Source organism: Macrosteles quadrilineatus, unplaced genomic scaffold, assembly GCF_028750875.1.
Source record: "Macrosteles quadrilineatus isolate MER2022 unplaced genomic scaffold, UCM_ALF_1.0 Scaffold_3__2_contigs__length_128488019, whole genome shotgun sequence".
NCBI lineage: Eukaryota > Metazoa > Arthropoda > Insecta > Hemiptera > Cicadellidae > Macrosteles > Macrosteles quadrilineatus.
Window position 1 is genome coordinate 64,086,029 of NW_026542596.1, and position 25,495 is coordinate 64,111,523.

Genomic DNA, 25,495 nt, shown 5'->3' on the forward strand with positions numbered 1-25,495 from the left:
ATAACAACCTTCCTTCCTCATGATTCCCTTCATATGTTAGAATTTGAATTGTTAATTTAACTTGGAGATTCTTTATCTGATTGTTAAGTGCTAGATGCATATTGATAGTGGTGGGGTGTGTGAGGAGTGTGCGTGTGTTTACACCAAACAATAACAACCAAACAGTTTGAGTGAGTGTTTAAGCAGTTGATCGTTTTAAATCAGAAACAACTTTTTGTAGGGTACCTAACTTAATTCTAATGAAAAATCTTGCTTCGTCAAATCCTGAAATCCATTTCAAGGAGGTGGGCTTCAATGAGTTACCGGCAATACTAAGTAATTTGAAGAAAGACTGGCCACACTCTATTCACGTAAGCATGTGTGTTTTTATAGTTAATATGTGCAACCGCCCATTACTGAAACAATTATATGGTTCAAAAGTTATTTTAACTTTTGTGATTTTCCCTATAAAATATCATAGTTACTCCCACAGCTTTCCCATGATAAAGGTTGTTAACAAGCTAACTGGAGAAAGTATGTGTCAGATTGCTGATTTTATTTTATATTCAACCATTGACTATTACAGGGTGTTTATAAAAAACGTTTGCAACTTTTAAACCACCATCATACTTAATTTTCTCACTTAAAGCTAAGAAATAACCATCAAAGACTAGGAAATCATTTCAAGTGTTTTGGTACATAGTAAGGAATTTACTCAACTTTCAATGTGTTTTCCATTATTTGCTGGCAGATAATCAAGTCTGTATTCCAGTTTGGATCAAACACAACCTAAAATAAACATCATCTTATTTCTGTTGAAGTTTGAAATTTGAAGTTTGTAAGCACGGAATGTAAGTAAATTTAAGATTTTGTGTACGGTAGGGTGTTTTGTGTTTAATTCACGTGCTGCGCATCTCATAGACTTTTTTTTAACTGTTCACAATCATCACAATCTTCATTGCTGGGCTCGACCATTAAACTTCTTGTGATCCAAACTGCCGCTGTTCATAAACTTATAGTACCAAAAAGGAGGATTCCTACTGTATCTTGGTCAAAATCTCTGTTGAACAACAACATGATACTTGGTTTCAATGAACTACTCTACACACTGCACTTTGAGCTTTCATTGCAATTCTAACGAGAATCGTCAATTATTTATTATTGATTACCAAGCAATAGTATTAACTAATCAGCTGATGAAACTGCTACTGATTAAAACTTGTTGGGCTATTCCTTGATATGGTGTTTTTAGAAAACCTTTACGTTACATGGAACGAGAATGGAAGGACGGCCAAGTTGTAAAGCTTTTATACAAATATGACTTAAAATAGTGTTATTTCTGGTTCCGTGGCGTAATCTTAACAATCATCTGTTTTAGACATACTATTTTTTGCTTAACTTTGTAAACTGGACTAAGCAACACTGGAATGGAGAGTTCAACTTTTACTGTCCTGATGTGGGTTCAAGCACCAAGAGTGTTATGGCTGTTGTCAAGTTCAAGGTATTGTTTGGGAAAAATTATCATTACCGTCTTCTCTGTTGGCCTGATAAATAGGTACACAGTAATCATGAGATATTTCTTTGTGAAAGACCCACAGAAGGTGAAATAAACAGTGAACAACTTGAGTAAATATTGATTATATGCACAGATTTTTAGTTTAACATCAAATCAATAATTTTGCTACATTTTACAATAGACAAATAGAATTAAATATACACCAACAGCAGTGCTGCGGTTAGCATAAGTTCTGGCATCCACCGCTTGGAGTGTCGTGTAGTTAAGTAGCGTGTGTGCCGTAACTACACGACACTCCAAACAGTGGACGCCAGAACTTATGCTATTCACAGAACTGCTTTCGGTCTATATTTAGTTCTACTAGTGTCTCTGTTGCTCGAATTCGAGCAATTGCTAAGTATTAGAGGCATTATTTTAAAAGGAATAGCGGTCATAATTTCTGATGACTTTAAAAGATTCGACCAAAAGATTATGGAGAGACTCAAGATGTACATAACAGAATATGAGTGAAAATTTAAAAACGTACGTTTTCGTGTCCCTGGCCTTTTACTTCGTAGATACTGGATTTGTAGTTTATTATTATGTGTTTTAACATTTATTGGGACGGGGGCAACATGTTACACACATTTAATTGGTTTTAAATAGGTTCTAGGTATTTTTTTCCTATTTTTAAAGTCTCGAAATTCACGACCATGACGTGTCCCTAGGGTACATTTTCCAACTTTCACGCTGTTTTTAGACTAATTATTCATGCCAAAATGTATAAAGCCATATTTTTATGTCATCAATGGTTATTAAATTGACATAAAAGGAGCATATTATAATTTTATCGTCATTGCAAACTGACTACCATGACAAAATAAGTCTGTCCCTCGATTTGGCGTCACGACCATTTGGGAAAAATTTTCAACTTTGGAGCACGACAGTGGCTAGCCTGGCGTCGATGGAGTCAGTTGGTTTTAGAGACTAGTTCGGGGTGTACGTCAGGATTGTAGTGCCGGTCGTTTCTAGTTGAAAAGAGGAATTACAAGATTAATAAAGAAAAGATTGTGTTTTTTGTAATTTTGGTGTGTCCATGACCATACGTAGTCATTCGATGAAGTAGACATGGTGTTAATTTTTGTTTATTAGATATTTCAATTGCTAGATTAACCTAGAAGTCCACTTTGTATCCTCGAACATGAGGGGCAGGGCTACCGCCAGAACAGAGCCAAATAACACGTAATTTCACGACCAAAGTTTCACGACCATCGCGGGTTTTTTCACGACCAATCCAGCCTTATGGATTATAGTGTGTTTGGTCGTGACAATAACTTTAATATAATTGTAAATTTAACAGTTTAGTTCAATTAAAACACATATTTTTATTATAACTAACAGTACCTATAATTGAAGGATTGTTTAGAAAGATTTAGATCATTCCAGACAATTCACGACCGTAAATATTAACTTGAAATAAAAAAAATAATAAAAGTTCTGAAAAAAGGTGAAAAAAATTTGCAAAGTGCTTTTCATGAAAACGTACGTTTTTAAATTTTCACTCATATATCAATTTATCCAGGCTCTCTCGCTTTTTTCCATTGTAATATTTACGCTAATCCAAATTCAAATAGTAAATATTTCATTTCAACCAAGTCAGTAAATGTTTGTAGCAAACTGTATTAGCAAACTTATTGAATGTTTAGAATTAACATATGTTCTCCTTCTCACTTTTAACTTCTGACAACAGCTGGAGTTTCATAACAATTTATATTTCCCATGTTAATCTTATGGAGAAATACGAAACTTTAAAGGTCCCCAGGGCCTCACTCTCTAATTATTTCCCTAAAAAGAAAGTTTCCTGCACAACTTCACGTTACGCAGGTTACGCTCTTTCCAATGGCACCAAAAACATGTCAATCGGTTCAGTAGTTTCGGAGGAGTAATTGTCACAAAAAACATGCTTGCGTATTAAATAAGTAATAGATTTGTCTATGATTTTACTGACCATTACTGAGTAGACTAGCCTAACCCGTTCAAAAATTGTTGTAATTGAATTGGTATAGGTTTTTGTGTTTATAATATTTAAAAAAATTGTAAGGTAATTGAAAAGGTATATTAATATGTATGATTAAATCGATCAATAATTTTTGGGGCTCAAAAGATTAAGTTACCTAACATTTTAATATGCCTGTTAACATATTCAAATGTTTAATATTGTGACTCATGACAAAAAATTAAAATTGTCAACATTTTTTTATAGAAGTTCAGACCTTGTATACAACTGGAATAATAAATTATGCTATTTTAGGATGGTCATACTTTTGTCCAATACCACTGTCTGGATGAAGTGAGCTGCAAGAGTATTCATAAAGCCATTAAACATACTAATGTCCTACATTGGGATCAACTTTTGATTTTCGAAGCAATACATGAAAGACTTGTTCCAGGCTTACAAGAAATTATTCAAGAAAAAGGTCTAAGAGTGATAAAAAATGACAAATGCTTCCAAGTCTGGATGCCTCCAACCAGAGTGAGGAGTTTGAACGAGTCGTAAGTTCATAAGTAGGTTTGGACAGTCTTTTTAAGAAGATAGAAGTTGTATGCTACAAAACTATTATTGTAGGTAATGTTTTTTACTATATTGTCTGAGGAATTCCTCCACCGCTTATTGAATATTACCAAGAATGTGCTTTGAGATTCATAATGTAAAGTAGCTATGGCTTTGTCCCATTCTGGAGCAAAAGTTTTAACGGTTCAAACAGTACTCACAGAATGGTATTTGAGAGTGAAGTTCATATGATTAGGCTATGGGGTAAAAATAGATTTTCCCCATTCTTGACCCTCAAAACGTAAAGATTTTCTAAATTTCTCTTGACTGTTTTGAAGAGCTTAAAAAAGAATTAATTTAGTAAATAGAAGTGTTTTTGTATTGTTATTGGCTATGGAGAAAATTCCAAAAAATGTTAAATTTAAAATTTCTATGTTATTCTTATGGCGAAGAATAAGTAAAAACTGTTATAGTTTGCTTGTTTATAGGTATGTATTTTGATCAAACTTGTCAAATTTATATATATATATTATACTAAGCTATTAATATTTCACAAAAACGCTCTTTATTACCCTCTGTGTAAAGCAAACCTAGGTACTCATTAAACCTAATGTTGTTTGAATAGATTTAAGTGAAAATCAAATCAGGTAAATGGAAATTTGCTTAGTCAGCAGGTTTGTTGCGGGTGTTCTATTATTTAACTTTTTTGTTGCCTACGTTCTTAAGATGGTTAACTGTAGGGAAGAACTAGAAACTACAAGGCCTACCTCGAGAACACAGGCAACAAAAGGTATTATTTGTTCTTGCTTGATGATTATACCGTGAGGAAAATGCAGGAACCCAACATGGGCAGTGTAAGATAATTACCTAAACCATTCATTAGATATGTGCTTTCATTAAAATTGGTTTTTCAGACTGCCACCCCAGATAACTCTATGTTCTTTGGATGGAAACCACACACAACAAATCCACAGATACTGGGGATATTCTGGACCAGGAACTGAAGTAATAGTCAGAGATAGTCTTACACTGAACGGTGGTCTTGGTCTCAGAATTGGCAAAAACCACAGTTATGTAGGATGGTCAGTGGAACAGCATTATGGGGGGATAGGCATGTTGTATGTTCATCCGGAGTATCGAAGACAAGGATATGCTGCAGCGTTGGTAAAAACTATGGGAAAACAAGCTGTTCTCAAAGGAATTGATCCTTTTGCCATTATTGAAGAAAACAATAATATGTCTAGAAATCTATTTGAAAAACTCCACTTTGAACATATTTGTACGGTTCACTGGATTGGAGTACAGGCAGGATAGTATGTGAATATTTGGACTCCACGTATGTATATTTTATAATGTACCGGTACTAGAATTAGATGTTTTCCAATGACTTGTGTATTATAAGTTCTAAAGGAAATAAATTGATCTTAAATGTCTTATGTCTTATATGTCACGTTTTTAGCCCCTGAGCTCATGTACATATCGGTAATGTAAGACTGAATTACAGTTCTAAATCAATGTAGGTATCCCATAGTTTGTATATGTTGAAGCTGCTTTTAAAGGTAATTACTTTGTAAGTTGTTTTCACACAATCTCCAAACAAATAGTAGTAGTGAAGGCCTACCAAAAATTTTGTCAAATAGGCCTACTTCTTTTTAGGCCTACCTTAATTTTTAAAAAGCTAAAGGCCTATGACGTGTTTCCGGACCAGTATAAAAACGATACATAATAATACCACTTTACCTTAAATGGAAAATCTTATCTTGTCTTAAACCATATTACTATCTGGGAGGGCCAGCCTAGCCCTGTTGTCAATTGGACACTGTTTTGTGTATTGTGACTGTTCTATAGCCTATAGGTTCAATTTACAATTTTCAGTGACTTTCAATAGTTAATAGACTACAAAGTAACTTAATAATAAATCGATTAAACAGCCACAATAGGCCTACGACAAGTTGTTCGAAAGCTTTATCGTTAAATGAACTGAGAATTGACTGTGAAAACTTTAATGAATTCAAAACCATAAGACTAGGCCTAATGCGAAAGAAATATGGACACATAGTAAATACATAAGATTTTTGACCAGGCGGCGGATACTGAATTGTGTGAAAGGAGCGTAACATGGCAATAGAATCATTATTTGATTTACTAATTGTTCTTTGCTGATTAATAAACATGAGAATGTAATTCTTACTGTTTTTTAATACCACCATAAACAAGTTTTGCTATTGCTCATAGCGCTAGTTTACAGCTTAAATGATTAGGCCTGCTATATTTGGGCAAACACCATAGAAGTCAAGGGGCTATTAGGAAATTATAATAAAACCTAAGACACATGTTAATAGTAAACAAACTTTATCAACAAAATTTAAGGACTAACCTCAAAACAATTCCGAGGTTAAACATATTAACGGATATAAAACAACATGTTTAGGAAGTAAGTTAATGCTAAGATTAGAATAATTCATTTGTACTGACATGATATCTGTTTAAAACAAGTACCGGTAAGTTAGTCTGCCTACATTAAATAAGAAATTTTCTTATCCTATAAGTAAGTTAATACTGCTGCAAAAAGACCACAAATTTGAAATCCTATTTTTGTTAAATTTTTCTAGGCCTAGAGTGTTAAAGGCAAAATGGTTGGTACATAGCAACAATCATATGCTCTTTTTTTATTTTATTTTTTTGCTCAAGAATAAATATTAGGCTTCTGTGATAGTTTTGGCCTAGTCCTGGCTAAGTGGAAACTAACCTAATGTTACCATTAATCCTGATTTTTGCTTTTTTCCACTTGTTCTGAAATGATTTCTAGGAGTTCATTACGCATGTTAACAACAATATCTTTCTTTATGAATGGGACTTGTTCCAAATGTCCATGGGTAGTAACATGATGTGCTAGGTTTTCTAGATTGCAGATCAAGTAGATTCCACAATCATAGGAGTTATCTTGTTGAAGAGATGTCATCTCTTCCAAATTAACCTCAGAGGAAGGGCTAAAGTAATTACCTACATTGCGAGCTAGCTTCAAAGCTGGTTGGTAGTTCGTGTGTGAGGATGAATCGAGATGATAGAACTTATTTTCAAGGCGATTGTAGACCAACAAACTCCAATGAGAGCCACCAGCCGATTTTCCAGAGTCATTCACAGCCATAAAAATAAAATCTTTGTGCTGAGCCTCCAAGGGGTCTAGGAAGATTGGAATTTCACTTGAGGGGCTTTCTTTGAGACATTGGGTGACCTCCGGTCCTATGAAAAGCAACTCATTGTGGTTTTTGAATAGTTCTTGTTCCAAATAAACAAAATAAAAACTTATGATTGCATCATTCAGCCATCCATTGCTTTGGAGAATTTTCAAATCAGATTCTCTAATGATACAGTCGTAGTAACTAAACACAACCACGTCTTCTTTTCTGGTCATTTTATATCTTCGTCAAATTCAACGCAAGGTAAACTACACAACAATATTAATTCTGTATTAATCCGATTTAATCGGAAACCTCATATCACACTTGCACGTAGTATTTGAGTAATTTGACACTTAAATTTTGACATTTCAGATCAAGGGTACAAAAGCAAGCAAAGCAGACGACTAGACGAGTCAAAATAAAAACAATGTGTTTTTGTAACTACTATTCATAGTTTAGACAAAAAGGCAGACGACATAGTGCTTAACCGAATCGCTTAGCCTAGTCATGAAGAGCGTTATTGTACTAATATTAATGTATAAGAAAAGGTTTTATGTCTGTGGATTGACGTTTGTATAAATGTCATAAAATGTGTTTGTAAAATCTTAGATATAACAATGTACGACTCCATTGTAATGTTGAACTAAACTATCAGTATTTTCAATTTGTAATATCATACAGGTAATGTTTTCAGTCATAGATTAATATATAACTATATATAGTATGTTGTAACTCTTAAGAAATTATAAAAGCTAAATCAGATAAAAAGTGTATTATATCTAAATGAGATTTTTGTTACTGTACTGTCATACAGTTCCAAAAGTAACAATCGTGTTTCATGTTTCGGCGAGGTGCCATCGTCAGACACTTCAGTCCATGAAATAAATACATTAAACCCGCTTGATTAGCTTAGTTTGTTGGTTTTTAAATACAAACAGACACTGAACACAGGACACATACAGGCACGAAATAAATAAATACTTTTTCACAGAGATAGGCCTCCCGGGACCCGTAGACACAACATTTTGCCGGTATGCGAGTAGGAACAGACTAAATAACGGAATTTGGCATTTGGGGAATGGGCAGAAGCTTGATGACAGAGTTTATTACTAAAATATAAATTCTATGATTTTTTAACTGAATATATTGTATTTTTGCAGTAGGAATAGTTGTTAAAATCACGTGTAACTCCACAAAGTCTCAATAATGCAAAAACTTCGTAGGCTATGGTACATGTTTATTAAACATTTCTTGGGCCATGAAATGAACTGGGAAGCTTGTACACATTAACCAAGACCAATTTAATTTTGTATGTCTCAAAATATAGCTTGAAAATAACTCATTTGAGCACTTAATTTCCCATTTTTTCCCAGACCCGCCCTTTGCATGGGGGTAATCTATACCCCCACCCCCGATGACGCACCCCAGAATATAGGTCTATAGGACCGCCCTTGAATCCTTGTAATATAGTTGGGAAGTTCAAAGTCTCTCCCCAAATATTTTATATGTGTGCAAAACCCCTGCAATACGCTCCATTGAAAATTAAAATTAGTGTAACAGCTGTTTTGTTTGCCGGAACAGCGGTGTTCCCACTTTTGTCTCCCCTACGACCCTGTATTAGAGGAGGCTATGTCAAACCCATGGCAGTGGTTTTTATATCCAACTAAACTAAAAATCAAATTTTGAATCGGAGTTTCAAGCAGTAGGATTATTACAACACACACCCCTTGGTTGGGGGCTCTCGCTCTACTGTAGGATTTGACCTTTATTTTTGTACCTATCGACAAAATTTCTCAACTCTTCTCCTCCTATTGGCTGACACCTGGGGTTGAAGGGTGTGAAATTACTTAGCAATGTTGAGATCTTGAGGTTAAGTTGGAAGTTTCCTTTCTTTGGTTTTTATTTTTTATTACAATACTCAATAGCCTCATGAAACTGCTGGTCCATGAAATGATGTAAAGCTATAAAGACAGTGAAGTACCATTACCGTATAAGTCGGACTAAGGACTAAGGACAATCCAGTAATGACCACACAGACAAGATAGTCAGCAGCGGCTCTAGAGATTGCAAGGCCCAAGGCAAGGTTCAATAGCCCTCTCTTAATACCTGAAATGTGTCTTTACGGGTCCAGGCACCACCTTGTTCGCCTTTAAAGTTTGCTCGAACCTCTAAATATTGCTCATAGGTCACTTTTAAAGATTGGTTTTGGTAAATCTAAAGATTTCCGTCTGACGCCCTATTTAAGGAAACATCAATTCTTACAGTTCGCAAACTATATATCAAATGTTTACTAATTAACATTTTCAAGAATTGCACTAGAATATTTAATGAAACCTCACATTCTCATAACACCAGATACTCATCTCAAGTCCACATTCAGGTATACAACACTTTTTCAACAAATTCTTTTTATATATCTCACATAGTTTTTCGAAATTTTTGTTAATACTATTCTGAATTAAATTTATTTGACGCCACATCTATTGTCTCTTTTAAACGTCTTGTTAAAGAATGGCTACTTAATTTAAATACAGACGAGGGTGATCTTATTATTACTTCATCTTACCGGCGCGACGGGATCGGCCCGCGACCCTTGACTTGACCATTGACTTGACTTTGGCCTCGACATTGACAGCACACCCTAGCCGCTCTCTCTCCGACGCTTGTATTGATATTTATTGCATGTTCTTATTATTATTGCATGTTCTTTTTCGTTGTAGAGTACTGTCACTTATTACATTACTATTTCTTAACTGCTAAAATTCATTTAATTATACTTTTCACTCATACAAAATAATAAAACTAAATTGCACCACTTTAACTTCATTCAATCTTTATAGCAACTTAGCAGACGCACAGGCACAGCCTATGTCTGCTAATTCCAGGACTAATTAGATAGGAACAACCTTTTACACATGTATATAGTTAATTAGTTACAGTTTATTAGTTCAGTTTTGCATAAAGCCCTTTTTTCTTTTGTACATTTGGCTGTGTAATTTTTATATATGTGGTGGAATAAATTCATAATTCATTCATTCATTCATTCATTCATTCTTTATGTAGGGCCGCCTCTGAAGATAATGCAGGCTGTGGTCTGCAACCAACAATGTTTGGTCTGTCGGTCCAAAGAGGTATCACTGAGACACTGAGCTACGATAAGGGGTGTTCTCTCAGCTGTTCTATTATAGGCAGTATACTTACATCCTATCACAACATGATATTATGACAAAAATTATTCTTGAAAATTCATTAGAGTATGCTTAGTGACAGATAGTTGAGATTGCGGTGAAAGTAATTAATCAAGATAATGTTGCAAATTTGAAACCAACTAGTCAAAATCTGAATTTTGTATATCTACTTCATGCTTATAATTTTGGTTGGTAGTTTGTGTAAAAAATTAGTAGTAAAAAATTAGTCTAAGGCTTAAAATGTCTTCCTAATAAAAATAATATATTACTTATACCATTTTTAGTCAAAACACAACATCGGGGTTAGTAATAGACATTTGTTTTTGTAGAGTTTTATTTTACTACTTGGTAACAAAATTAAGCTAAACATATTTAAATTATTTTCTGACAAAATACATTTTTCAGTCATATTATAAAAACTTTTTGAAGGAATGTTTATTTTTATAAAACTATTACAGTCTATATTTATTTGAATTTAAAACAATAATAAAAGTGTAAAGTGATAGTAAAAAGAATAAAAAAATATTTCCTAATCAATCTATTATCTATACAAATTTTAAAAGTTGTATTATTTTGTAATAGATTATAATCATCTGAAACGTCAAACAAATAGCCACCGATTCTTTCTCATGCAAAATAATTGTTATTAGTATCAGTAACTTTAACTGTATGGAAATGCATGACTCAGTTATAAAACCTAACATATCTGAGTTAGGCTGTAGTAAAATAGTAATCTAAGTGTAATACAATTCATGATATTGAAAATTGTAACTCTTAACCAAATTACCACTCATTTGATAAGATTTCTACATTTCAAATATCACTTTTTCTGATTTATTGCTAGTTAAATATTTACAACCACTGTACAACAAATCATTATTATGTACATTATACAGTATCATTAAGATTTGTAAAATAAATTAAATCACAATACTAATGCTTCTTCAAGATAATTAAACTTAAAATTATTTCTACTCGCTCCTAGAGACATAATCAAAAATTACGTAAGAAAGTAAAACTACACTAATTCTCTTTATTAACATGCAGTACAAATTATTGTGGATATGGAATTACATACAATAATATTGTGAATCTGGAATTAGACACCTGTTTGGATACCAAAACATGTCTACGCACCAAGTGAAAAAAAACTGATTATAGGAAAAAACAAATAATTATCTGTTAACTTCTCGGTAAAATTAAAAGTACAAAATAATATTGATAAATAAACCAAATACTTGTAGCAAAACAGTTGACTTGACTGATTTGCCAAATAAACGTTTTGGGTGCAAAAAGTGACTGAAAATGATTCATAGTACGAAATTGTCTGAATGATTCTAGAAAAAGTTTCCTTCACTCACTCAGTAAATACTGTGGAGTGTGGAGCTTTATGACTATGTTTAACTGGTACGTTTTGAAGGCAGATAGTTTTTGAGTAAGTTACAGATAGTTTTGAACACATTATAAGCTTTTTATTTTATGCTTCAAAATTTACTACCTTCATATATGACCTTAAAGAAAGGTCATAACTTAATGAAAAGAAAGAGAAAACTCATCAACAATAAATTTAAAAAAAATCTACAGAACCAGCTCAATAATTAATTGTAACTGTAAAGATAACTATCAAATAATGTATACTTAATGCACCTTGGTGTATAAATGCTTACGGTACAATATACTTCAAACTGAGATAATTAATTTAAAACTAAAGTAATTTACAACTAATATTAAGATGATCTACACTGTAGCGTTGTAAGTGGTAACATATTGCCTGGCTCATCACAAACCTTGTATAAAATATACATCAATCCAGGAATCCAGGACTTTGGAGCAACTATATCAGGTTGTAATTTCTCTTCGTAATTTCTAAACAGTAGATTTGTTTTGAAACAAAATACAAATCACATCTTTTTATTACTATAACTATCATATACTACTATATTATTAGTATAACGAAGGTCACTTCTTGAATAGAAGACTGCTCCCATTTTTGTGGTCGCAGCATATAAGCCACTGAGCGTTTGGATTCTCCTGATAAATTGGTAGCAGAAGTGCATTAGGGTCTATTCTTCGTTGGCCTGAAAGTAAAGATTACTTTTTAAGAAGACTGGCACAGTACAGTGTAATTCTCTGATAATTTCCTTCATTTCAATAGCCAACACTTAGCCTATAACAATTATCTAAATCTAAATACATGTTTAGTAAAGAGAAAAAAAATCTTACTCCACCATCAAATTAATTTTCCTTTCATGGTCTTAATTAAATAAACAAAAAATGTTACTATTTGCTTTATTGATTGTTTTATTTCAACCCCAATATGAAAATTTAAATAAGATAATTTCTTCACTCTGTATATGAAGATAAATGGCTCATTTTCGTAGAGCTGAGCTTTACGAAAACGGTTGATTTAATATTTATATGATTTTGCTTGTCCTCAATATTACTTTGCCTGTCCAAAACAATACTTTGCCTGTCCCAAAGAATACTTTGCCTGGCCCAAAGAATACTTTGCCTATCCTAAACAATATTTCGCCTGTCTCAAAGAATACTTTGCCTGTCCCAAAGAATACTTTGCCTCTCCTAAACAATACTTTGCCTGTCCCAAAGAATACTTTGCCTGTCCCAAAGAATACTTCGCCTGTCTCAAATTAAGATTCTGTTTAGCTCAACAGGAGAACTAATAATGTATGTATTATTTTATCACGAGAAATAATGTTCCAACGTACTTTTTAATACATTGTAATACAGTACTACTACCCTAAGACAGAAAATTACTAGACTATGGAATAATATTCAATGTACAAGAGATGAATAAGGTCATTTTGAATTGAGTTGAATTGAATTAGAATATTTAAAACCAATAAATGTTGCGTGACCATTTGCACCGTGATTAAAAGTTTAGTTCACTACTTGCATAGAGAAAATAATTTAATATAGACTGACAGCAGTGCTGCGGTAAGTATATATTCTAGCGTCCATCGCTAGGAGTGCAGTGTAGTTTTGGGGCACACTGCTGCAGCGTCAAGCGCTATAGAGCGTTGCCATAACCACAATAGTTTCATTCTGAGGCTCAATAGTTATTTATGCACTCGGCTTTGCCTTGCTTGTAAAACAATATCTTGCCTCAGGGACTAAAAGTGAAATATACTAATGCTACATTACAGCTGAATACTTCCATTCTACAAACATTGCAAAATAGAAAATAGAAATAGGAGCACATTATGAGAGATTCATTCAACTCAAGTAAACGAAATCGGCTACAGCTGATCAATATAGATGGGATGACATACCGATGTTGCCTCCCATCTCGTGTAGGAAGTGAGTCTGCAGAGCCATGTCCGTGTCAGCTGTAGCCAGTAGACAGCTGAGGTTGCCGTTGGGCGCAAGCTCGGACAACGCTCTTGACTTGTCCTTCCGCCCCAGCTTGACTGCACCGCCCCCGTGTGGTACCTGCACCTCCATCTTGCTTGACTGTTCTATCAGCCTACAACAGATAAGTAGATGAGTAAAAATATTTTTAAAGAAATTTCATCTTTGCTCATTGACTCAGTTTCACATAGTGTATGTTAACAGAATGGCAAGTTTGAGAGAATACTACCACAATGTTAATTAATAATTAAACACAAATAAACATTTTCAAGAAATCTAACCTTAAATAGCTCAATTTAACCAGGGTTATCTGCCAACCAGAAAACTGGAAATTGTTTGTACATTATAATGCTTGGGAAAAAGCCATTGAATTTCATAAAGAACCGTGAAATTTGGAATAATCGAAAATAGCCTATGGCTGAGCCTATTCTATTACCATATTCCATGGTTATCCTTTAGATTGTTGTGTAGTATGAAGAATATTCTTGCAGCTATTGTAATTGGTTTGAATAAATAAATAGAATTTGATCGCAGGAAATGATAATAATGTTATTGTGCAAGAGACAATCACTACATGTTACAGTATTGTGGAAACTATGACCATTTACAGTCATAAAAATACATTAAAATTTTGTTTGTCATTATGAGTGTCTAGAATCACTTAGGTACAGCACTACTAATCACTTATAGAAAATGACCACAACAATTCTTTAACCCTAAGCTGTGGAGCTCCATGTTGCCACACTGACCTGAGCACCACCTCGCCAGCCGTGGTAGTAGGAGTGAGCACCACAGGCACGTCAGACATGAGGAATGACGGAGCACTCACTCTCACCACTCCCTCCTGGAAGTCTACCTCGTTGTCTATCTTGCGAGTGATCGGATCCCGACCTGTCCTGCGACCCAGCAGCCTCTTCATCTGCAATCACAGTTGGAAAACTCATATGAAACTGTTGGAAGAAATACGTTTTTTGTCAAAGGAAACAAATATTTCAGCAAATTACATGCTGCAGGCTCTACAAAACCTTGACTTTTCCTGATATTTCCCTACACTTTTAGAAGCAGCTGTTTCACTCATAGCTACTTAGTAGAAGCTAGAAAGAAGCATTATGTGACACTAGATAGGCAGTCACTTGATCAACAGTTAGCCTGTAGTAACCTGTTGCCCAATCCAATAGTATAATTTTTGGTCCTTTTTAGTTCAAGTTTTTTTATCATTGTGACTGATGGTCTGATGGACTGATGGTGTGTGGTTGTGGTTGGTCTTTGTCACTTCGCTGCCCTTTGAGCACTTTTTGATGAATTCTTTACTTCAAAAAATGGTTTGAATGACCAAAATACAACAGAGTAGCATTACTAAATAGCTAATAAGTAGCCACTGAAATGTTTCAAACTAGTAGCAGCTGCTTAGTGTAACACCTAAAGACAAAATTAATTTGAACTACTTGATTATCAAGCATTCCAGGTGAAGAAAACATATGTCGTCTGTCTTCTGGCGACCAAAATCTGACAGTAGTCCTACACAATTGACATAAATTCACTTTTTAGCACAACTCAACCAAAATACACATTAACTGCAGCTCAGTTTACCGGCTTATTCTCCTTGTGCTTGTAACGCTGTTGTTCGTTCAGTCTGCGTAGTTGAGTCAGTAGCTGCGGAGGCACTAGAAACAGAGAGTCGGCCATTTGCAACATCGTCTCTGTCAGTCTGCAGCAAACGGCTGCGTAGTTTATTTGTGTCTTCAGCTGGCCCTTGTCTGCAGTCACGAACCTGACAAATTACACAAGTTAGTGTATGCTGTGGTTGTGATGTCCAACTAGGCTAACTAACTGGTTACACTGTTCTATGAGATCTAATAGAAAGATGGTACAATATTACTAGATTAGGCTCTTGTTCATCCGGATGGGCCTTGTCTGGACTCCCACTAGTCCAGATTGGCAATCGTGATTTTTTTTTGTTGCACAGTACAGTATAAGTCCGACTATCCGAGCTAAACGGATCGAGACTACCTTGGATAATCAAAAACACGGAGGTAAAAATGGATAAACGGTGGAATTACATTTGCCCAGCTATCAATACTGTGGACCTGGGACAAAATTGAAAAACTACTAGGTATACAGTACTATATTTGACTTACTCTCGATAGTCCGGATTTATAGAGATCCGGACCGGACGTCCGCCACATTAGTCCGGATGAGCGAGAGTCTACTGTACCATTGTATTCAGAAACTTAAACAAACATTAGGACTTCTTGGTAAAACAGGCTTACCTGAATGATAAAGAATTCATCAGGCACACAAGTAACACAAAAACATGTTCCACAAGAATCAAAATATTTCGCTGTCACTAACTTCCACTTCCAACTAAGGAAGATGTGAGTTGGAAAAAGAGAGATGGGAATAGATAATGTTTCACAGCTGAAAATATTGTTATTGGTCAGTTAAATTTTCTAATATTTTTTTCTAATGATAAGTTTATTATGTTTCTAGTGCGAGAGTGGACTCTTTACCATTCATGTAAGCCTTCAACCCTAACTAAATCGCAAAACCCCTATGTGGTGACTATGTTACCTACTAACACTAACATGACAGTTCCAAGTACCTGGGAGGGAAGAGAGAGGGAGCAATGATCATAGCCACGTTGTGAGCAGACATCTTGTTGTGAGGCTCGTTGCTGATGACACGGTTGAGAAACTTGAGCAGACACTGTAGAGTGGCTCTGTTGGGAGTCGGCAGCAGCAGAATCAGCAAATTGAGCGCACGACTGCACTCAGCTAGACCTGGGGACAAGACAGGTGTCAGGGCACTCAAACTACACACAATATTAGGTTGGTGCAACTTACATTATGCAAATCAACTCTTTGCTATTTAGCATATTTTATGTCACATCGACGGTCTTAGTAATAAAAACTAAGGGAGATAATAGAATTTTAAACCATAAGACACATTGTGAGCTGCTTATTCAACTACCTACTTACTTTTTTAATACAAATATGCAGTGGTGGGGAAGCTACTTTTAAAATGTAGCTAGCTACAACTACTGCTACATTTCCAAAAAAGTAGCTTAGCTACAGCTACAGCTACAGTACCGAAAAAGTAGTTAGCTACAACTACAGCTACAATGAAATGTAGCTACAGCTACAATTTTAGCTACTTTTCCAAAGACGTTACTTTTTATTCCACGCACATTAGGTAAATATAAAATTAATTGCAACTACATTTTCATTGAACAAACATTTAAACAAAAAATGTCAGTTTATTGTATCTAACATTACTTGGAAAACAAATTATTCCTAGATTGTATTTAATTTGTTGGCATTATAAACCAACAGATCCAAATAGTAAAGTGTCCCATCATATTTAATACTTATTTTTAAATATTGCTTTATTTTAAAGCACCTTATTAAGTTCAAAGGACATACAACCAAACTATATTTTAAAAGCTCATTTTATTTCTTTAATATAGATTCATTTATAGATGTTTTATATCAACAATTAAGACCAATAAAACAGTAAAACGAGTATTTAAAAATACTTTTTGTGTTACAGAGCCTAGCCTACTGAAATTGGAGTTTATTGCCTTTCTTTACTTTTAATGTTAAAAACGACATTGCTATAACTTTTATCCACAGTGATAAGTTGTTCTATGAATAATACTTTTCAATGTCATGAAATCGTCCTTTATTGTCATTATGCATAGGGAAAATTGTGCTTCAACCTAAATGGTACAGAAAACAGTATTAGCAACTTATCCTGAAATCGGCTTTTAATTTAAACATTTTGAAATTTGTAAAGTAAAAATAACATGTAGGCCAAGTTGGCTATAGTAGGCTTGTTCTTGCAAGGACTAAACATATATATTCCTAATAATTGAACTTGGAACTTGGTATTCGTCTTAAACCATAGCATAGCCTAGGAATAGTCCTATTTAAGAGCTGTTAGCAGGACCAAACTATGCTATTTTTTCAATGTAAGTTTCATGTTATATGGAGAGTTTTTCGTTACCTACAATTTATCATGTAGTCTAGGCATATCTTAAATCTCATCAGGTAATTTCCTCTTTGTTAATTTAGTAAACCTTTGAAAAATCTTAGTCCTAATCTAACCAAGGAAGGGCTTGTGATGATAAACCACAATCAACAGCTGAAGCAAAGGTTGAAAGACCAGCTTTCTCATTATTTTAAGGTTTAGTGTTGGTTTCCATTAAAACCCAAGTTGAAACACTATCGATATAATAAAGAAACTAAATTGATTACTAATTTTCCTGTCAATCACTTGCAAGCATTCAATAGCTTCTCTTGTCACCGGTAACGTTTAAACGTCGTCTGCATCTAGCGATTTTATTTTATCTGACAGTAATCATAGAGTAGTAAATTAAGGAAACAAGAGCCAAAAATGTGGATAACACCCATTTAATGGCCTCCATGTCCACAATACGTTGTAATAGGGAATGAAACGGCTGCAACCAGCTGTATGAAACCAAGAAAGTAGGCCTAATTTTTTTTGAAAATCTCAGTTTGAAAGCGGTTGTTTCACGTAAGGTTGAGGTTATGATAAAAATCACTATCTCAAACAATGTTAATGTAGCGAGAAAAGTAGCTAAGATTCCGCTACAACTACTTTAAAAATGTAGCTAGCTACTGCTAAAGCTACAAAATCTTAAAAGTAGCGTAGCTACAGCTAACGCTACAAAAAAAGTAGCGCGCTACTGTAGCGTCGCTACTTGTAGCGTGCTACTTCCCAACACTGCAAATATGTTACATCTGGTGTATAGATACTATGTCTACTTCAGTATCAAAACGTCAATGTTATGAACTTTTTGTATGCTTGGAACTATTTGTTCTCGGGTAAGTAAGCTGTGTCATTCATTCTTCCTTAATGTTACCTCTAGATGTTTTTGTCTTTTGTAGTTTAAATCAAAAGATAATACAGTTGATTATTGAAAATGTCCAAATACTTGAAGTAAACAAAAAATAAATTATAAATAAAACAGAGAACTTAGAAGGCAATACCATAGACAAAAAGAATGAAATATAGACTGTCAGCCGTGCTGCGGTTACCATGGTTACCATAAGTTCCGGCGCACACCGCTGTCGTTTACGTAGCGCGTACGCTGTAACTACCGTGGCGATCCCAGCGGTGTGCGCCAAACTTATGGTAACCGCAGCACAGCTGACGGTCTATATTTAATTCTTTTTGTCTATGGCAATACTTACTGTGAGCTTGTGTGAAGATGTCGACCAGCTGGTTGGTAAGTAGAGACTCAGGTAAGTCTCGTATGAGCCGCTTCAGCAGAGTAGCCAGGTCGTGTACAGGCGCACGCAGCAACGTCGCGTCTACACGCTCAGGCGCAGTGTACAGGTCCTTCTCTAGCACATCACACAGCGCCTGTACCTTCTGTTTGTGAGCCGCTACACGGAGAATACCTTCCTCGTGGAGACCTCTCCTTTCCAACTCTGCCAGCACCTGTACAAAAAATTCTCAATATTTTTCTAGAGCAAATACGTTTGAAATATTGAGAATCATATTTGTGGTTGAGAATCATATTTTTGGTTGAGTCTATTTTACTTAGTGTGGACAAGCAATATACTATATCAACTAAACAAGCAATAACAAATAAATAAATAGCTAAAGGCTAAAGGCAACTTCATGAAACGCCACTTAATTCAGTATTTATTTTCAGGCTTATTTACTTTTTTTCAAAAACTGTACCTTTCAGCACTAAAATCCAAAATTTATTGGAAATGCTCTCCTAAAATCTTTTGGAGGAATGTATAGTGCTGATTTACAATTGCAAAATTGTTTGTAGTGTCTATATAGTATTTTTGTCTGAAAATGTCATAACAGTTACTCAACTACATACCTTTTGAAAGACTAGAGGTACGTTGTGAGGTTCAGATGTTATTTGCTGGTCCTTTTCTAACAAAGATGCCAAGGAAGCACCAAATATCACAGGGCCATCTGTAAAATAAATTTGTATTTTGTTACCACTCAAATTATTTATATAACTGTTTACAAATCTACAAAATGAAAAACAAATATTCAATTCAAGAAATAAAATTAAGTGTAAACCTGCGAGAAAGGCCTGAGTCAATTTTCTGTTTCTACTCCCTCAGAAATTAAGTTTATTTTGGGATTCTGAGAAGCAGCCAGATAAGGGTAGGACTGGAAATCCCAATGCTGAATATTAGTTTTCTGCTGTATATCCTTTTAAACATGAGAAGACAACAAATCTAATCAATACATTAAAAATAGTTATTTCAATTTCAAAAGAAAGTATAAGAAACCCCCCCGAATCTTAATTTTAACCCAAAGTCCTTAAAAATTGATTCAGATTTCTGTAAATCAGAGCAATCCCAGCCCTTCCCTAAGTAATTCGATTCGATTTCGATTTCGTTTTGTCATAAGAGCAAGAAACTCCCTGACTGCTAACCCGGTACCTATAATTAAACATACCCGGGCCCCATGATGTAGGCCGAAGCATACGCACCGACCTTTGGTACACCATGGGAGGATGACTTAAGGTCATCAAGCTCACCGGCTGCCGAAGCAACCCTTCGGAGAGAGGGTTGCCCCTCAATCCTAACCAGGGATACCGGCTACTTGTTTAAGCGTCACTTCACCTGGGTTCCCCCAAGTACGGAACCCAGAAGGACCATAGTGAAATGCCCTGACGCATTTAGTGCAAGCAACACTCGGGACCTATCCAATCCCTGACAGGCAAAACCCGCCATCAAAGCCAGGAAGAAGGGGACCACCAGCAAGCTGATGGGAGGAACCCCAACCACCTATTTACACCACTACCCGATCGAGGCCTTACCCAGTTGCTGGGAAACCAGAGGTGACCAAGGCGATAGATCCCTGAACACCCCCAGCGGGCTTGAACCCAGCACCCGATCTACATCGTTTGCCCATCAAGCCCAACATCACTGCCAGGCCATCAGGGTTTCCCAAAAGGAGGCAGGAATAGAAGTGGGTCCCACCCGGATGAACCTATCCACCAAAGGTGGCGACACCCTTTGCTCAATTGAGGTTCCAGGGAGAACCCCCCACACTCTAGATAACCATACCTTCCGGTCCCTAAGTAATGGAACACAAGTCAAAACTGAACTACTTCATATCTTCCGTGTATTAAACTCCACATACAAAATCAATTATAAACGTTCTCATCTGCTGCAAAGTCTGCTAAAAGTATGAATCTATTTAAAAGGTCATCATACAGATACTACCTAAGCTTTTCATTGCCAATTTTGTTAAAGACGCTTCCGCTTACCCTCTTTCCGTTTCCGCTTGTGTGGTTTCCGCTTCGGGAAGCGTATTCCGCTCTGGTCCAACATAACTGTCAGCTCCAGGAAGGCCAGAGGCTGCAGCTTGACTAGATCTTCCTCCCCGAGCCACTCCACCCACGTTCTGCCTTGCAAGTCCTCGCTCTCCTATTGAGTGTTTCTTGATTAGATAGTTGTGCACTGACTTTTAAAAAACTAACGGATCCAAACTGTTCACAGTGCATACAAAATCAGTCCAATATATTATTGAGATAGATTTAAATTCCTTTTGACTAAATTTTGTTACCAAATGGTTTGATTATAAATAGGAAATGTAGAAACTGGTCATTATTTGTAACTTATGGTAATCAGCTAAATTGTCTGGGTATACAAGACTTGTATATAGTAGATTGTAGTGGGTAATTACAATAGCACTTTTTCATTACAATTTCCTTTCCACCAAACATTGCAAGGTAGAGCAAGTGATAAAAAATTATAAACAATCAGTTATTGGTATCCTTTGTATTACAGATATTCACTAATCCAGTACATTTGATATTTTGGCAGTTTTCGATACCTGAGTACCGACTTAAAATGGATGTTATCTGGAGGAAAGTGTACATACCGTTTAAATGAGAATCAAAAGAAATTTTGAGGTATTATGTAAATGTTCAGAGTACGCCTTATCAGCTGTTTGCTCTCTCTGTTGAACGCGCAAGAAGGCTTTCGTTTGAAAAAGTTCCTCAAATGCAAGTTGACAAAATGCAATATGCGACTAAATGTGCAGATTAATCAATAAATGTGCAGATTTATTAATATTATATTATGTTACTAGTCCTGAAAATAGGTGTTTACCGGACGAGTGTGGAGACTTCATCTCGCACGGGATTACCATACGGGTATGGTAAACACATTTTAGACGATGATTTCATAACACTACATTACATCTTCCACTCCACAATCTGTTAAAATGTTTTACTTTTAACCACACAGATGTTTGCTCACCTCCATCTGCAAACAAGTGATTGAGTCACCCGCCCAGGTCTCCTCAAACCCGAGATGTTCAAGCGACGCAGTCTGGTGGATACTGTGACAACTACTGCCACTGGATCTGCGTGGTTCGCTGTACAGACTGTCCTGACTGCGTGTCATGCTGCGTACGTTGTCCCTGAGAGCCATCATGAGTAACATAAGAAAAATTGTATTTACAGTAATGTGAGCATAACCTTGGAATATTGATAGAACTAAAACTAGAAGTTACATTCCCGTGTTGTAACCAGATGTTTAATCAAAATGGACCTAGTTGAAACGAGCCAACAGATTGCAATTATTTAAATTACTAATTTCTGTAAAAAAGTAGACTTTTTAATCATTATTTTAGTTTGAGCAATTCTTGACGTACACTACAGTGACATAGGCAACAGCAGATCTATATAGATGGGATGTCTACTTCAGTCTACCTCTTGTCGTGGTCAGGTGTAATGTGCAACTCAAGAGGAGTTCACCAGTCCGAGGCAATGCTTGTATTTATCATCGGTCCCTCAGGATTGAACCAGTAGTCTCCAGATTTGAGGGCACTATACCACTCGACTACCCACATAATTATTGTTCTTTGTTCTCATCTTGATGGGGAAGCTCACCTTAAATAAAGGGATGATTCTTTATTCCCATATCTAATCAGGCATTTCACTTAAGCTTTGGTATATTTTACTATGAAGATGTCAACCATTTGTTTTACAGGAGTTTAAGCTTGTGTACACAATGTGAGAATATGTACTTGATCACTAATTAGCAACACAAAGTATTTATGCATCACTACTCACATCTGATGAGGAGGTGAATCTCCGCTGTTGTGTAGATTTGCCGGGTCACTATCACTACGCAGTCTGTCCCTCGCTGCACAGCTGCGGTCGTTGAAAGTGTACCTCACTGAACCCAGCCTGTGGTAGCCCAGCATCTTGATACCATCTGCTGAACATTGTTGTAAAAATTAATATTTCTACTTATCCTGTAAAAACTACAGCTGTTAAATGTAGAATAATAATGTAGTTAAAAAAGACCCGTTAAAAAAATAGATATGTTATGATAAGTTTTATGATCCAAAGCTCATCGTGGTTAGTTGACTTACCAAATGAATAAAGAAGACCAATGACAACATTACAAATAAATATAAACTTAAGTAACACTAAGTACTAGGTTTTCTGGATACGACTGCTTCAGAATACCAGGAGAAACACTAGTTGCTGACGTTTCCGCTTTGTCGCAGATAGCAATATCAAAACATTATAAAATACTAAAAGAGGGCTCAAAAGGAAAAACATCTACAGTAAGTGTAAGCAGTGGCGGTTCTAGGACCTTGTCAAGGGGGAGGCCACCAGGGGGCTTGGGGGGTGTGGAGCACCCCCCAATAACGCAGGGGGGTCCGGGAATTTTCAAAGCCGTTTGGTGACTTTCTAAAGCCATTTTTAACACCTAAAACCGAACCCAATTGTACATAAACTCCCATTTCACCTGTTGTTTGTCATGAGCAAATAGACATTTTAAAAATAAACTATGACGATTGCATTCATGAATTTCAAAACACACTGTAGACTACGGCCATATCCTCCTAAAAGCCTTTGGGTGACTTTTTTCAGCCAGTTTTAACGTCTAGAACTGTGTGCAAAACCTCCCATTTCCCAATTTATTTGTCATGAATAAGTAGACATTTTTAAAACTAACTATGACGATTGCATTCATAAATCTCAAATCATATTGTAGGCAATGGCCATATCTTATCCTCCTAAAAGCTGTTTACTAACTTTCTAAAGCCATTATTAATGTCTATATCTGTGTCCAACTGTCCAAAAACCTCTCATTTAACATTTTATTTGTCTTTGTCATGAGCAAGTAGACATTTTACTGTACTACGAAGCCATATCTCCTAAAAGCCTGTTTAGCCCCTAAAAGCCCCCCCCCCCCCCTTGGAACCGCCACTGAGTGTAAGAAGAGGCGCTTTAAGGGAGAAGAAAATGGAAGAGGCTTATCCACACTCTGGGAACACCTGAACTGCTAAATAAATTATGTTGGTTTGTTCTAAGTTGTACAAAAAAGTCTGAAGAGGAAACTCATGATAATAGTAATGTTTGGAGTAAACATTTATCAAAATATCCAAAGGTTTTCTGGTTTAAAATCACTTTTTCTGCATCTCAACCAACCTGTTTCACTTGCAACAATATCTGCTCCATATCGTAGGTTGGCAGCCCTAAACAGATTGCTGTGTACAGGCGCACTGGGCAGTCTGCGCACTTCTCTGCGCGACTCATTCCTGCGCACAGCCACAGCTGTTGGATCCTCAAAGATCTGTGTCAAGCTCTGCGGTGGAGTTATTTGCCTAAAACACAAAAAATAATTTCAATTTTCAAATAATACTATGTTACTGTTTGTGTGTGTATAAAACTAGATGAATTAGTTCACGAATGTGTTCTAGTTGTGTTAAAACCACAATAAATACAAAATTTTTAAAAATAAAAATATACAAACTCATTTTCATGAATTATTTTTTTAACTAATTGTCAAGTGCATAAAATTGTAAAGGGTACCTCTAGAACTCGTTTGGATACTGTTTATATTTTCACAATGAGTACTAATTTTAAAACAAGTAAACTAAGCTTCTCTTGGTGTGGCGTCAGCTACATCGAGCTACTTACGGACTCGTATTGTCTGCCTCCTGATCGTGATATATAGTGGGAGGCCAGGGTGAGGGGGGGCTGGGGGGTGCAGAATCCAGAGAGTCTGGGGTAGCACTGCGAGATCTCGACCCTGTACTTGAGTTCTGGAATAGACAAACATTGTCAATCTACAATTTGTTGAATACTATTACATAAATCATTTTTGTATACAGTTTATTTGGTCTCGTAAACAACATGAACTGAATCATTGTTAAAACACTTTTGAAACAATTAAAGAGAGAAAATACAGTGAAAGAGAAATTTATCCACCCCCATGGGCTGGTAGTGGGTGTAACGCTCGAATGCGTATAACACCCCCTTATTTTTAACACAGGTATTATTTATTATTTAATTATTTCATCCATGGTTTATTTAGTTTTTCTGAGATGTTATAATGGTCTATTTTGGTATCTATACTTAGTAAATGTCAAAAAGGGATCTTAAAAAGACTAGACATGTTTACAAAAATATTCTGGAAATCTTTAGATTGGATTCCATTTGAAGGAGGAATAATTTCAAAGTATTCTCTTAAGATTGATTATGTTGCTTTTTAAATTACAAGCTACTATATTTAAAAACCAGTTAACTTACTAACTATTTAAATATTGAACTAAATTAATTGTATTGTAAACCCCTATGAATGACAAAAGAGGTTGAACACTGCAATAATTTTTTTGTCCTTATCCTATAACAGTTTTCAGCTTTGAATCGTTTCTACCTTATGTTAATGAGTTCATTTCATAAAATGTGTAACAA

General features: G+C 35.5%; 3 protein-coding genes across 5 annotated transcripts in view; 1 reads left to right on the forward strand and 2 right to left on the reverse strand.

The window, feature by feature from the left end:
• The first annotated feature begins 142 nt into the window (after window positions 1–142).
• Window positions 143–5,339, forward strand: LOC128989259 (uncharacterized). The gene is made up of 4 exons (XM_054411135.1): window positions 143–350; window positions 1,358–1,480; window positions 3,786–4,027; window positions 4,940–5,339. The coding sequence occupies exons 1-4, from the start codon at window positions 240–242 to the stop codon at window positions 5,337–5,339; spliced, it is 876 nt and encodes a 291-aa protein (XP_054267110.1). The 5' UTR covers window positions 143–239.
• Window positions 5,340–6,360: 1,021 nt separating this feature from the next.
• On the reverse strand, window positions 6,361–7,596 carry LOC128990171 (sentrin-specific protease 8-like). Its single transcript, XM_054412454.1, has one exon. It carries the CDS (start codon window positions 7,438–7,440, stop codon window positions 6,787–6,789), a length of 654 nt encoding a protein of 217 aa, XP_054268429.1. The 5' UTR covers window positions 7,441–7,596; the 3' UTR covers window positions 6,361–6,786.
• Window positions 7,597–10,758: 3,162 nt separating this feature from the next.
• Window positions 10,759–25,495, reverse strand: part of LOC128988793 (rho GTPase-activating protein conundrum-like) — an 88,041-nt gene continuing 73,304 nt past the window's right edge. For 2 of the 3 annotated variants that reach the window (XM_054410439.1, XM_054410437.1), the window contains exons 4-15: window positions 24,719–24,843; window positions 24,227–24,402; window positions 22,853–23,000; window positions 22,035–22,197; window positions 21,038–21,197; window positions 19,628–19,725; window positions 18,981–19,230; window positions 16,367–16,544; window positions 15,355–15,535; window positions 14,514–14,683; window positions 13,686–13,879; window positions 10,760–12,473 (exon numbers count right to left, since the gene is read on the reverse strand). In XM_054410439.1, the coding sequence (XP_054266414.1) occupies window positions 12,355–12,473; window positions 13,686–13,879; window positions 14,514–14,683; window positions 15,355–15,535; window positions 16,367–16,544; window positions 18,981–19,230; window positions 19,628–19,725; window positions 21,038–21,197; window positions 22,035–22,197; window positions 22,853–23,000; window positions 24,227–24,402; window positions 24,719–24,843 (1,962 nt within the window). In that variant the 3' untranslated portion in view covers window positions 10,760–12,354. Of the gene's footprint in view, window positions 12,474–13,685; window positions 13,880–14,513; window positions 14,684–15,354; window positions 15,536–16,366; window positions 16,545–18,980; window positions 19,231–19,627; window positions 19,726–21,037; window positions 21,198–22,034; window positions 22,198–22,852; window positions 23,001–24,226; window positions 24,403–24,718; window positions 24,844–25,495 lie in introns of all 3 variants that reach the window. The other variant, XM_054410438.1, reaches the window with a different exon arrangement.

Bases quoted from the DNA above. Each gene is read 5' to 3' on its own strand.
- LOC128989259 (XM_054411135.1), top strand. From the start codon at position 240: ATGAAAAATCTTGCTTCGTCAAATCCTGAAATCCATTTCAAGGAGGTG. The intron at 1,481-3,785 runs GTATTGTTTGGG...ATGCTATTTTAG, and splicing joins TGGCTGTTGTCAAGTTCAAG to GATGGTCATACTTTTGTCCA. The intron at 4,028-4,939 runs GTAAGTTCATAA...TTGGTTTTTCAG, and splicing joins GTGAGGAGTTTGAACGAGTC to ACTGCCACCCCAGATAACTC.
- LOC128990171 (XM_054412454.1), bottom strand. From the start codon at position 7,440: ATGACCAGAAAAGAAGACGTGGTTGTGTTTAGTTACTACGACTGTATC.